A 15,144-nucleotide genomic window follows, 5' to 3' on the forward strand; every position below is an offset into this window, starting at 1 on the left:
GGCCTCCTATCACAGGGCAATCCTGGAGCTTTAGTTACAGTAACAAAGAGATCTGTATTTTAGGTCACAGTGGCTTCAGCAATCCCCCCCCCCTCCTCCCCTCCAAAAAAAAAAAAAAAAAAAAAAGTTCCTTTAAATGTCCAACACACCAAAAACTGGTCCTAAATTTTTGATATAAATAGTTTGTACGTTGCAACTAATGGCTCTATTAATGGTTTATGCCGATGTATGACAGATATTAACCAATACTTTAATATTAGTTGAGCCTTTACATACTTACCCACAACCTAAAAACTTAAACTCAAATTCATATTCCATACAGTTAGCTGTGACAGTGCTAATGGGTTCTGCACTCATTTCACACCTCTGTCCCAGTCTGAAAGTAGCCTACAAATCAAGGCCATGTATCACCTTGTGAGAGGATCCACCATTAATATGCTGCACCAGGCCTAATGTGGGTATAGAGCAGAACGAGCAGTCTTTGGATTATCATTGAAACACTGAGCAAGTTGCGCGTGTTGCATAGGAGCACACATTAGTAATCCTGCCAGCACACTTTTTAAACTGGGTCAGTACCAAACGCATTTGGGTGTGTTACCAGCATCTTGTAGCACTGCTTTACTACACCAAACTGTGTACAAAACACAGCGGTGAAACATAGCCCGCTGTGCTCGTGGAAGTACTTCAAATAACCCTTGTAAAATGGGAGAAAAAAACATACAAGACAGAGGGAAGGAGGGAGAGTTGTGTTTTGACAGACCTGTCACAGTGGTTGCACTTAAAAGGCTTGGCGCCGGTGTGTTTGCGGTAGTGCCTCGTCAGCTCGTCGCTCCGGGCGAATCGCCACTCGCAGCCCTCCCACGAGCACTTGTACGGCTTCTCACCTGGGGGATGCAAAAAAAAAAAAAAAAACACACACATAAGCACCTGTTTGATCGCTTATGCACCAATCACATGCTTATTTGTCTCTGTGGCCATGCAAATAAAACTGTGGTGTGTGGAACCACGACTCCAAATATTTGCTGCCTTTCTGTTAATACACGTGATACAAAGTGCAGATTTAAGGTCAATGCAGAGCTCCTATTCTGATTTCAGTTTCTATTTCACCACATAAAGATCCACATCCCTCCTGTCACCGTTTCCTTTTTAGGGACTGAAAAGAGAGCAATTCAATGTTTAACACTGAGATGGAGAAGCTCCCACTGGTCTCCAATCTTGCTGAACACGCAGAAGAGGAGTGGAGGGTTGAGAGAAGTGGAGCGAGAGAAGAAGTGGAGGCGGGGGAGGGAGGGAGGGAGGGAGAAAGGGAGGAGGGGGGATTAGAGGAAAGGTGGATGAGAGACTGAGAAGAAGAGGTGAGATGAGACCAGGAGAGGGAAAAGTGGAGTAGGAGAGAAGTGTTGCAGAAGTGGATTAAGGCAGAGGAGGTTGCAGATATGCCGGCAGGGGAGGAGGGTAGTGATAATTAGGCCAGTCACATAATGGCAAGGAAGCCACAATCTGCCAGCTGCGTCCAGCTCCAAAGATGTCACCTGCATCAGTCACATCCCATCTGGACTGGTGCTCATGCTTGAATACAGCCACACTGACCAGCTCTGCTTGAGTGCTTTCGGCACAAATGCTGGCTTAATTCATTGAATGTGATTATAAAAAGGGACACAATCAATGGATCAACTGCATTGTCAGGCAGTCCAAATTGAGGGAGGTGCTTGTATAAAGACAGTAGCAGTTTGGTACCATTAACTGTACCAGCTGTTGCATAAATTCACTGACTGTGTACAGGTTTGTTCCTGAGGGACAAGCGAAACAATCAATAGTGTAATACAGTATTTACGTGTTGCACTTAAAGGTACGTGTCAATATTTCCAGTGTCAAATGTCAAACAGTTTCATGGCAAAGTTGACCTCAGATGCAAAGCGAGATAACGCACGCCACGGCAAATATGGAAACAATACAAATCTCTCCAAATTTGACCTGTTCGACCGCTTTAAATATTCTCAGCGAGTTAGAAAGAGAAATTAGTCAGGTCACCTTTCATCCATCCATCCATGCATGTCCCCATTGTAGCCTTACATACTGCCTCACTTTCCAGAAACACCCAGAGCAGCAGGTTTGGGCCATCCGGCTCTGGCCAATAAAATTCCCGGGAGGCAGAGATGCCTGAATGTGTTGCCTAGCAATGGGAGCAAGGGGGCGGGGTGTATCTGTGTGTGTGTGAGTGTGAGAATGGGGGTGCGGTGAAACATGAGGAGGCAGTAGTCAGTGCAGCTGGCTGGATCTGGCAACGGCACGCCGCCATGCCACCGGCCAATTACCGAGCACGCTGGCAGAGCACGGAGGCAGTTGCCTAGCAACGGTAACCGTTGAGCTGTACAGGGCAAGAGGCAGGGGGAGGAGAAGTGGGGCTGGGGTGGTGATGGTGGTGGTGGTGGTAGTAGTAGTAGTAGTAGTAGTAGTGGTGGTGGTGCAGGAGGAGGAGGAGGAGAGGGAGGGAGGGGGGGGGGCACTAAGAGACCAGAGCCTGCAGCAGTACATAACCACTCAGCTATCGACTCCTCCAACAATACACTGCCCCCGTTGCCTAGCAACAGATCCCCCCCTCCTCTGCTCTCCTTTCCCTCAAGATGCCCTCGTACAAACAGGCAAGTGGAGCAGGTACACACTTGCCTACACAAACACACACTCTCTGTCACGCACACTGGACTGGAAAGGCTACTTTTAAAACACAGCGTTACACACAATCTGACTGACTGACGGTTTTAAATGGCAATCAGTAACCTAATCCACTGGATTAGCCTGAACTCAGCAACATAATCTGATTATGTTCTGTTACTTTTGGATTACTTTGCCTGTAAAACATATAATGTAGATTATAAAACTAAGTGGATTAATTGTTCTGATTTAAAGAATCAGGATTGTGGACAGTGCTGTTGTTTTAGACAATTATTTATCCTGCATTATTTAATCAGATCCCCATTTGCCGGCACTGCTCACTCATTTTAGGAAAACAAAATATGCGCAGTCAGACTGCTTTTCCTTTAGATTTTGTTTTAAATAATCAAATAAGCAACCATATATTCCTCATCGGTAATCTGATAATGGGGTGTTTCCTGAGTCACTGTAATCCCATTATGTGTAATCTGTTACTTCCGAATGCTCCCACACGCGCACACACAGACTCGTGCACGAGCTCTTTCCAGCCTCTCAGGTGCCAGTGTTGAAGTTAATTACATTCCCTCCATTAGCTGGAGCTGAAGCAGGGCATCCGGGTCTCAGAGGTCATTACAGAGGCTCTTGCAGAACGCTTTATAGGCTCCTGGCCACAACCAGCACCGTAGGCTGGGAGAGGAGCAGGTTGAGAGAGAAAGATGAGGGGTGGAGGAAATGAAAATTAGGGCTGAAGGATCTTTAGATGGAAAGTTTTAGTTTTTAATAACAGAGTAACAATAACTGGCAGATTCACTCAGCTGGGCAAACAACAAAAGAAGAAGGAATAAAAGAAGGTGAAGCATTCTCTGTGCATGCAGGTCACAAAAAAATGATCTCCACATGCAAGAGACAATGTACTGTTTTGAAACAATGACAGAAAATGTCTTTCAAGTACATCATCACGTCATTGTTTTAAGATTTTCAGAAGGCTGAATCGGGACCTTCTATGACTCAGGGCTGTGAGGCTAAAGCAGCTAAAGTGTGGACATCAGTAGCATCTGGTGTCACCAGTCAGGTATTAGATGTCACTTGGCAGTCTGTCAGTATGACAGTAAATGACCAACAAATAAGCAGTTACAGAAAATAAGTGCAATACCGGTCAGAAAAAAATATTCCTTAACAAGCTGATCAGCGCAAAAGAAAAAAAGAAAAAAAAAGCAGTGATAAAATATGAGCATCACAGAGAGAGTGTTTTTTTTGGATATAAGGATGACATAGGAGGAGAGAGAAAATGATGAGAAACAGAAAGAGAGCAAGAGAGCGAAGCAGATGAGCAGCGGAGGGAACGAGAGGGAGACGGCAGAATAACCCACCAGTCGTCGTGTTTTACCCGGCCCGAAATCTAATTGTACCATTCCTTATCTGCCATAAGCCTATTCACAAAAAGCTCTACAGGGCACTGTCATTTCAACTCAGCTCGTCTAATTCCAGATTAAATCGTCGCCTTTTCTCCATCGGTAATTTATGGAAATAACAACTAAGAAAAAGAGGATTTGAGTAATGACATCTTTAAACTTGTCAGGATAATGGCTCAGTGAATGGGGGAGCCTGTGGCACTGCTGTCTCTTTCTGAAGAGGGTCCCTCTACTGTACCACCCCCCATTCCTGTCTTCATCGACTCTTTGTTTCACTCCACGTCACTCTCTCCTCTTCTTTGGCTTTTGTGTTTCCTTTTGTCATCTTGTGTCGACGTTTTCCCCCTTCATCACTTCCTGCTATGTAACAGATGTTCTTTTCAGGTGCTTCTACGTAAAAGCACCTTACGTGACGTTGATTAGGTCGAGGGGGACGGCTTCTTCAAGGAACGGTGTCCTTTATGGTGCTATATAGCAATCCTTATAATATACCTTTTTAAACAATTTATTCAATAGAGATAAAAGAGATATCAAATTAGCTGAAAGACAAAAATGTTCTCACAAGGATCTCCTTCCATGTCTTCAGGAGGTGTATTGAGGTGTACAGTAAGAAACAGTCTTCAGCTATAAATCAGTTTGTGAAAAAGTCAAAGAAAAGGAATCAAATATTAGCTGGTCACTTAAAAAGCAAAGATGTCAGCTGAGCTTCTCAAGTTTGTCCCTTTTGTCACTTATCTGTTTGGTATCATAAATAAAGTGTAATTATAGAACGTTGCTTCGGGCTCTGGGTGGATAAAAACATGTTTCTGACATTGACCAAAATGATAATTAATTCATTAGTTGCATAAGAGTTTACACGGCTGCTATCTTGGCCAGGTCTCCCTTGTAAAAGAGAAGTTTCATCTCAATGAGACTTTCTGGTGAAATAAAATAAGATACAAATATTTAAAAAACAACAAAGAAATAAAAAGAGAGAAAAAGCAAGTCTATGAGTCTGCCGCTATGCCATACCACATCGCCTCTTGTCAAACCACAGCATTGTTGTGCAAATACAAAGCACTACTGTTAACTAGTTTCTATCCTATAGTAGCCTCTGTCTGCTCTTTATTTGGTACATCAAGCAAGTTAACATATGACATCACACACCAAAGTATTGCACTGGTTCTGAACAGTGGATGATTGAGATGACACATCTCTGATTTCCAGTGCTTATATGGATTTTGTGAGCGGACAGCACCGGTGGCGCTGGCCTCCTCGAGCTGGCCCAGTTGGCAAGGACTTTAATCACAGGGGCTGCAGACACACCACACTGGGGAATCAATGATGGCCTGTCTGTGCCCTTTGTTCCAGTCAGCCTAATGCCTGTGTACCACTGAGGGTGTGATCACACACACAGCATGTTTCCAATTAACTTTAACATGCAGAAGTTGACAAGTTGACTTTTTTCAAATATAGTCTCACCCTAAAATAAAACTTGAGTCAGAGCTGTTAAACCAGGCCCAAGTAGCATCTTAATTGGACAACTTTGGTGATCTGCAACCTGACAGTGGATTAAATTAGAGGGCGGGGAGCAAACAAATTAACTTTTTCCTATCAAAGAGTATCTTCATCACACTTTGTTTGAACTTTAGACTCTGTTTGAAATCTAATTTGAGTTGCTGTAACTTCATTTAGCATGATGGACACTCTTTGCTGCACCTCCTCTGGTTAAAACAAGCCAAGTCACAGCACAGTTCTCTATCAAATGACAATACTTATCTTATTATATCCCAAACGATTCTCTTAGAGAGGAGGTAGAGACCAGAATAGCCCAACCCAACTATTGTCACCATAATTGAAAAAAACCTTTGTTCTCACCTTGCCAAAAAAAACTAAAGAGAAACTATCAAGTGCTTAAATATGCGTCAGATTTGGTGTGAACAGGACCTCAAGACCAAAAGGGGCTGAAGTCTGAAACTACTAATTGATAACACCAACAACAATTTCCCCTTCATTCACACATGGTTATCCCTCATGACTTGCCTCCTGGGATTATAACACACTATTATATTTGAAACATATTTCCCTGGTATTAAAAATGATCCTATTACCGCCTCTGCAAAAACCACACAGTCTCCCACCTCAGATTGAGAAACACTGACCTAGACTTATAGAACACATAGCGCCTGAAATATACCGGGAAAATGGCAGCCTATCCAGGTCAATCCATCCATCACTGTGCAGTTACTCAGACGGAGGACAGCTCCCTGACAGAGGTCTGAGTGGTTTGGGATTGAGATGGAGGAGTGGGAGAGTTATAGCTCCAGAACCCTCCCCCCTTTACTTCTTGAGAAGAACCTTGACAAGGAGGACCTGCCCTGGTTTGGCACACTGATGTGCTTAGGTAGAAAGAGTGGGATGAGAGAAGTGGGTCCTCTTAAATCATCACATTGTGATATTTCCATATGGCACAGAGCCTGGTTCATGATTACAGAGCTGTTTCTTTTAAAATCTCTCATCCCTTTCATGTGCATTTTGTTCCAAGAATGTGAAGCAGGTGTTTTTTCCTCAATTATCTCAAGTCAGGTTATCGAGGAATTGAGAAGCCTGGCAGGTTGGAAGGATGGGTGGATGAATGGAGTGCTCATATAAACCACGGAGACATAATGCTGATACCAGTCGGCTTTGAAAACAGCCCACATTTTACACCTCTTTTGTAGAAAAATGCTTACACCGTTTATTTCGCGTGAAAGGAATTATCCAGAGCTGTGTCTTATGTCACACACATCTGACTGGTAGAAGAACAATGGTAAGAGAAAAAGCAGACAGACGTACTGGCTACGTCTTGCTCGGCGTGCAATGGTCATTTAGCTGCAGGATTGAGTCGCTTTAACCTGTCCCCTGCAATGAGCGTCAGTCAGTTTCATTACCAGCAGGTGGATCTCGTGGCTACCTGACAGAGGAGCTGTCCTCAGAGCTGCCTGTCTGAAAGTCTCAGGGTCATTTGTCTGAAAAGTGCACCAACTAATACTAATATCTATATAAAGGCATACACATTTTGCACAATTAAAAAAAAACTTTAAGCTCATGACTTGCTCTCACCTGTATGTGTCCTCTGATGGGCCTTTAGGTGGGAGCTCTTGGTGTATACCTTCCTGCAGCCGTTGAATTGGCAGCGGTGGATCCTCTTCTTGTTCTCCGGTAGCTCTCCGACCCCGATCACACATGCAGCCCCCTCCTCCTCGTCCTTCATCCGGACAGGAAGTGCGTGCCCCGCCACCAACCGGGCGGCGCTAAGCCCCACCTTCCTGGCCACCAGCTTCAAGGTGAGCGTCCCATCGGCTGAGGCCGTCAGCGTCTGGTTGGGTTTGACAAGGTGTCGGCCCAGTTCTGGCGACGAGGGGGGCGTCAGGGAGGTGACGGCGCTCAGCTGGGCCTGGTGTACTCCCTCCATCCCTTCCATATTTTCCAGCCCCTGTCCTTTGGGTTTGAGGTCTCTTCTCATTGCACCAGAGGGGGGTAAGTTCTTCCGTGTGGGGCAAAGGATCACTGGAGGTGGGCTGGGAGGTTCAGGGAGGCCGGGCAGGCCGGGGAGCAGCGTGTCTGACAGCTCCTCCTCTCCATCCTCCTTCAGGTAGGCTGGAGTTAGGAGGCCGTCCAAGTCCTGGTCAAAGAGCTCTGAAAGACGCTTGGGCTCTGTCTGCAGATAACGCTCCAACTCCAGGCAGGTCTACGAGAGAGAAAACACTCAATTTAGATTCAATTCAGACAAGTTCAAACGTTTGGGCATCTGCACTGAAAATGCCCGTCCTCACTCTCAAATCCCACTTGACAATTTTAACAGCCATCAGATCATCCGATATGCCTTTACACGCTGTGGAGAGAAAATCTGCATCGTGCCATCCGCTCACCCAGACAAGCAACTTCGCAGCTCCGCCAGCTGTCACATGCACACATGCACAGATAGCCACCAAGACAGCCAGGATTACCTGGCAACTCCAGCAAGGCGGCTGATTAAACACTGATTGATTGCAACCGCTGTAGCGCGGAAAGAAAGCGAGGCAAGTGTATGGCAAGAGTAAAAGTCCTAAACTGTACAGAACTCCTATCAAACAACATTTTATAGAGCTTTGACAAGCCATGTGTGCACCGACTTCCACCGAGCCAAGATAGGAAGATTTATTCAGCAGTAGTTATGGTCTGCTTCATCCCTATTACTCCAAACACCTCTCCCTGCGGAGGGCAAATAAAAGGCTGCATCCCCGATTTGTGTGAACTGGCATCCTGAGAAGTCTATTACTTTACAACAAGCTGGCAAGGTTCTGGGAGGGAAAGAGACGCTCCATGTCCAAGGATGAAGCTATTATGTTTGAATGGACGGCGCCAATTTGATCCCAGGGATCGTTGTGTTTCGCTTGTAGCCACTAACCCGTTTTGACAGCTGAGATGGAGGCTAGCAGCTCCACTGGGCGCGTGCTGCTCGCCACTTCATTTGTGTGTAAATAGGCACTGACAGACAGAGTAGCTAGTTCCATTATCAGGAATAAGGTTGTGCAGACTGAACACATCAGAGACATTTACAATCTTACACCCCCCCCCCCCTTCTTGTTTGCACCTTCTAAAAATAAAAATGCACTTTTTCTTTTTCTTTTTTGGACGGGGGTGTCTGTTGCTAAGGGAGTCAGATTTCTCCTCCAAGTCATTTTCTTCCAGGAACAAACAGGATATGGATTTTTTTTTTATTTTTATTTGACTGTTTATAGTATTCGCACACTGACATCAAATTAAAAAGCTGCTCGAGACCACATCGAGAAGTGAAGATAATGCGCCTTGTCTCCTCCCTACGCTGCACGCCTACATGTTGTTTTCAGAGATGGCTTTAAGAAAATAAAGTCTACCTGAGAGGGCTTTCTTTGATGGCTGTGGCTAACGAGAATTAAATTTGAAGTATTTTTTCCCCTTTGTTTCTTCTTTCAGAGCAGAATTAAATATTGACGGCGTCAAAATGCGATGGAGGGGAAAGCATGCTGGCCTGTGAGCTACAGGAAAAACACAAACCTCTTCACAACAATATCTTTAAACCGACCCTCCTGCCACCTCACACCTTCTACCTCTGCCTCAAACCCTTTTGATTGCCCAAAAGCAACCTTTTTTCCCTCCTTTTTTCCACTCTATTGTCGTCTCCTCCTATCCCAAGGTGAGGACTAATTATCCACTAAAACCAGCCAGTTAAAAGCGACTTTATTCTGCAAAATGCTGAGGGTGGCAAACCAAGGTGAGTGTGTGAGAGGTAGCGATAGTTCAAGGGAGCGGAAAAGAGGATAGAAATGGATAAGTGAGAGCAGGTACGAGTGGAAGGTGATGAAGAAGAAGCAGGAGGAGGAGGAGAGTGATGGAGGCACTGGGTGAAGAAGGCAGGAGAGGAGAGAGAGACCGAGGGAAGGGATGTCTTGACTTCATTTTCTCTGTGGGGGGTGAATCCTTTTTGGGAGTGTGACATTTGGCATAACAGGATCCTGTCAGCGGGCAAGTCGCAGGCCTCACACACACACACACACACACACACACACACACACACACACACACACACACACACACACACACACACACACACACACACACACACACACACACACACACACACACACAGAAAAGGGTTCACGCACACTAGATGTTAGGTTACGACCCACGGTAATGCGCTGGGATGTGCTTGGATGTTGTCTGCGACACGCCGTGAGGTGGATGGAGTGTGTGCGCGTGTGTGTGTGCGTGCGTGTGTGCGTGTGTGTACATCTATGCATTGTGTGTGCCCACAAGTGTGTGTACAAGTGTGTGCATGCAGACGAAGAGACATTTGACAAGGTAGGAAGGAAAAAAGAGGCTCCAGGTGGGAGGGGTGGCGAGTACAACAACCTTATCGCTTTCTTTCCATCCGTCTCCCTCCTACTTTTCTTCCATCACTCCTTCAAGGCCCTCCCCCCCTCCCCCCTTTTCTCTCTTCCTTCCCCCTCCTCCTCCAGGTGGTGACATTAACATTGTTAGAGAGAAGGTCATGCAGTTGATCAGCAGTTCCTGTGTGTGCGGTGTGGAGTCATGTGGGTGTATGTACTGTATGCGGCTGTGTGTAACTATGCTGGTTTGCATTGTGTGTGCACTTAATTTTGCAAGTGCACGTGTATATATGCATAATTATACTACTGTAATTAAGCAGCTCTTGTATGTGTGTTTATGTGAACACCTACGCACATGAACAAACACGTACTCGATAGTCTCGTGGCCTGAAGTGAGTGTGCAATGTGTGTGTGTGTGTGTGTGTGCGTGTGTAGGCAAGGAATCAGGAGCCAAAAGCATCGCACAATAGCCAAGATAAAGGAACGCTCACGGCCCGCTTCAACTCCATTTGGACAAACGCCGATCTGGAGAGCCAACATCAATTGGCTCTGCACAAAGCCAGGGTCCATTTCCAAAAAGGCTTTCGGGATGATTCCTTCATGCGAGCCAGGATAAGCTGAGACAATCCGACGGCTGTTCCAGCAGCCCCACCTCATCCTCCAAACCGGAGGGAAATCACTTTGGTGGCTGGTGGGGGGACTCGGGGCAGACCTTCAAACCAGATTCAAAGCTCTATATTGTTGAGCATCTCTCCACCATCAACTCCTCTTTGTATGCAATCACATTTCTAATGACCACACAGGAACAGTTGTAGAAACACAGCTCACAGAAAGATGGGCAGCAGACCACAGTGTAGAGGCAAAGTGATCAAGCATCAATAGGCCTTTTCACAGCTGATATTTCACCTTATCACAGTAGGAAAAGCACATGTGCTGCTAATCACATCAATTGCGACTCTGTTCTATTCAGGTCTATCAATAAACTGTGGAAGTGTGACGGTGAGTGAGCATACACAACACCAGCTCCATGAACCTGAAGCAGCTATTCACTGAAAATTCATTTTATTATTTATATTTGTGCTTTTCTGTGTCTTTGTGTCATTTAAATAAGTGTACAGTTCAGCAGTGCTCAGTCCCAAGTGTGCACGGGGGCACTGCTCTGTGTGTTTCTCATAAATAAACATGCATCCTATTTGTGGAAGAAGCCTTACAGAAAACACATTTTTACAATCAAAACCAAAACCCCTAAAGTGTTCCAATAGACCCTTGTCAGGTTTACTCTATGTTGTATTCTTAACTCCCTCTCCTTTACTCCAGTAAAAACCCATACATATTAATAAAAAAAAGAAAGCGACCCACGGACATATGTTATTCTGTACATGCACAGAGAAAAGCTCCTGCACAAACACGCACAGTGAGTCACGCATGCAGAACACACCTCAGGTTAGTGAGGCTTAAAATACAGCAGGTGTGACAAATATGCGCTGATCACAAGACGCGCTTCTCACAAAGTCAAGCAGACTGAGAGCTGTGAACCAGACCTGATTCACTCACTTCACTCGCTGACTTTTAAGTCTTGGGGAAAAAAAAAAAAAAAAAAAAAATCCTCTCTCACTTTTCCTCTCCGTCTCACCCTCTCCTCCCCTCTTCCGTGGGGCCCTTGGCCTGGCAGCTGATCCTCTCTCCATCACCTCCCTTCACATTTGGCCTGCGCCGAGCCGCCTGCCATCACCATCAAAGCACAGGCTGCCTCCCAACTGTTAGCACCCCACTACGTTGCTAATAAAAAGCCTGGGTTATAAATATGAACAGAAGAGCATGCATAATGCCCTAAAGGAAGGCCCAAAACACCACTAAACAGATAAATGTAATGGGGTGGATACGGCTCATTAATTTTAGGATGATCGTGTTTAGTTTTTACAGATGCCGTGATAGAGACAAGGTGCTATGAATAATATTCAGACCTAATGCTAAGAGGGTTGAATAGGGCAGGACTGTGAGGAGGTCCTAAGCTGGAGGGGGTGATGCAGCACTATTGTTAAATGCACTGAGGTTGGAGGGGGGGGTGATGCTGTCACATGTTTTCAGAGATGACCCATGATTCCCTGCTGCACCTTCTTGGCAGGTTTGCGTGGATTAAATTTATGGAGCTGATCTATATTGTTAGACAAAGTTAGTGACCGTTTGTCATTATTTTAAATAATAATAACATCTCCATAATGGTAATTCACCGATTTAAAATGTGTATTACCAAAATATCGTATATAGAGTAATTTGTAAAGACAAACAATGGAAGAAGACTCGGATATCCTGAGAAACACGCATCTTTGCTTTGTTGCATTTAGTTATACGAGATAATACATCACCTATCATATATGTACAGCAACAACAACAAAAAGATGGAGCCAGCAGCAAGTTAGCATAGCTTAGTTTCGCATAAAGACCGTAAACAGGGAAATGGTTAGGCTGGCTGGAAGGCAGATTTTGTCAACTTTGGGCAGAGGTAATATGCATTCTCATATTTTTGTCATTCTTCCTCGTCTTGTGTTGTGTAGCCGCACTTTAGACGGATGCAAACATTTGTATAGTGTCGACTGTTGATGCTTTCACCACAGCAAAACACTGTTTGCACAGAATGCGCCTTTGTCGTCATTATTCTCCATAAATTGAAAAAAAAAAAAAAAAAAAAAAAACTTTTGTCACCAACATGACAGGCTGATTATTTGTTTTGTCCATTTTCATATGTAGCAGGAGTCTGATTACTCATTTCAAAAGTGAGTAACATTCGTGTCACGGATGAATTCACATCCACAGCTTCGCCTCTCTTCCTTTTGTTGTGTCACATTCCAGCGACAGTCTGTAAAAGCTTGTTGCATGCTTTTACATATCACACAATGTCATTGGTCACAGAAAATAAGATGGCCTGGGTTTCTTTTCACGGGGCGTGAATGCAATACCACAGTGATATCAGCTCTGATTAAAATCCCTCAGAAATTAATCACAGTTTTCCCCCACTGGTAGCTAACACTCATATCAGTATGAAAATCTCGCCTGCAATGAAGCAGGGAACGTAATTGTCTTGTTCTTTTTTCTTTTTTTTTCTGATTCTTTTGATTTCATTTTCATGACACACTGTTCACACACTTCTACTGACTTTGTTTACAGTCATCTTTGTTATTGATATTTATAATTCACGCATTTTTATTGAAGTAAAAGTTTGGGCATGCACTTGATTCAGAGATCAGCCTTTCACAGTGTTTACACATTTATATGTGAGTTTGTGTTGGCATGTGTGCATTTTATCCTGCCATAGTGTGTTATTGGGTCTGTATCTGCCATTGATCTGGTGAGCCGGGCGGAGCCATCACTTTGAGGTGACAGCTAAATGACCGGTAGCCCTAGGCAGCGGCCATCTCGCCAAAAGCCTTGTGTGTGTGTGTGTGTGTGTGTGTGTGTGTGTGTGTGTGTGTGTGTGTTTGCATCGCAGCACCTAATCGATACGAAATGATACCGTGCAGGAGCTCATCAGCGGTGGCCGTCGCAGCTGACAGAGACGGTAATCTATAGCTTCACCGAGCAATACTTACACAGCACCCCCCCCGCCCCCACCTCCAACTCACCCGTACACAGAAAATCTTCAAAAAGCACGCCCTCCTCTCTAAGCTCCGCTTCAGGGGTTTTTGCTCCATCCCGCTTACTCACTAAGAACGCCGACCCCCAGATTTCAAACTCCTCTGAGAGCAGCATGGCGTCACCGGCGGATCCCAGTTGAGCGGGAAACCTGCCTACAGGGCCTGAAGGAGGGGAAGGGTGGGCGGGGGGGAGCGGGAGGGAAGATAGTGCCTCATTTTCCTCGACACTGATCTGAATAGTGGAGCGCCCTCGCATCCCTCTGTTACTCTCAATGGAGAGAGCGGCAGGGGGTGCCGTGTTTGGCCAGGAGGGATCTTAGAGCTGCTGATGCCCCAACTGGGCTTCGAAGCAGCGAAGCGAGAGCAGTGACAGAGGGAGCAGAGGCACAAAGAGAGAAAACTAAACGGCACAAACAAGGCTAATTTATCTGCCTTCTCAGAGAGGAAGATGGACGAGACAGACAGGTGAAAGATGAAGGAACAGGCCCAACGCGTGCGGAGAATTTCATCTCAGGTTTAAAGGGAGGGGAAAGCTTGAAGGATGACGCCAGTGTTTTGCCACCTACATATGCAAAAAAAAAGCATTACGTTGCAGATTAGAGTGGGGTAAGAAAGAACGATACGAAGCTCGAAATGCCACAGACGGGCGTTTTCTTCCTCATTGATTAACAGCTCGATCTCTCCAGGCAGCCGAGCCTCACCTAGCTTCAGATAACACACTGCAGAAACAGCTTAATTACACACACGGCCTTATCAGACGACATTAGCCTCACCGTAATAATCAGAGGCGCCGTCAGCCCCTCCGTCAGAGCCTGGCAACGCAGCACCTTGAGGCGGTTTTACACAGCGCGGGCTTCAAGCTGATAACACACTCTGCCAGTTGTTAAATCACAATTTGCTGACGGAGTTTGAGGGACTAATGCATTTTTGGTTGTAAAGCTGACACCTCCTTTATGCACAGTCAATTTTTGTTGGGATGGGTGCACTAATAGACACAATGGGCACTTGAAACCGTACTCAAGCAGCGTATTCTGTTTTACATGCTTAGATTCTGACACTATTTCAATGTTGGGTCTTTAGCATCTTCCCCTTGGTCCCATTAACTGAGACGGTCCTTCCTTTTACGGCACAGTGGGAGGATGAGGTGTGGTTTGCTTGTTTTCAGGCAAGACATCTCCCCACTAAGCCCTCAGTTACAAGAATTTTACACAACACGTGTGTGTGTGCGTGTGTGTTAGTGTGTGATCTTCAAAGCACCTTTCATCTAGCAGGAAAACCACAATGATGGAGCACTCAGAGTGCAAAAACCTGGTGACCTCTGCTTAATGGGGCAGAAACACATTTCCCATTGCTTTCTCCCAAGCAGACACAACAGAGAGGCACGCATCCACATCACCCTGACACCAGGGGACCTCCCGCTCTGTCTCCAGATAACACGGCAACACGGACACTCCATGGACGGGGAACAAAAATTGATACGGGTGATGAAGGTGATCTGACAGCTGATGACGCAATGTTCCAACATGGAAAAAAAAAAAAAGAGGAAATCTTGTGTACATTTCCATGACAACTGAATTT

The 15,144-nt window shown here is 45.4% G+C and overlaps 1 protein-coding gene across 1 annotated transcript in view; it reads right to left on the bottom strand.

Moving 5' to 3' along the window:
- The window catches only part of LOC138620760 (Krueppel-like factor 7), a 33,657-nt gene that overhangs the window by 6,191 nt on the left and 12,322 nt on the right, over positions 1-15,144 (bottom strand). The window contains exons 2-3 of the mRNA XM_069698234.1: positions 7,146-7,773; positions 761-884 (exon numbers count right to left, since the gene is read on the bottom strand). Coding sequence (XP_069554335.1) covers positions 761-884; positions 7,146-7,773 — 752 coding nt within the window. The remainder of the gene's footprint in view (positions 1-760; positions 885-7,145; positions 7,774-15,144) is intronic.

Source organism: Brachyistius frenatus, unplaced genomic scaffold (genome assembly GCF_029030835.1).
Source record: "Brachyistius frenatus isolate BFR_SWC_R1_liver_20210118 unplaced genomic scaffold, ASM2903083v1 Contig_26, whole genome shotgun sequence".
Taxonomy (NCBI): Eukaryota; Metazoa; Chordata; class Actinopteri; family Embiotocidae; genus Brachyistius; species Brachyistius frenatus.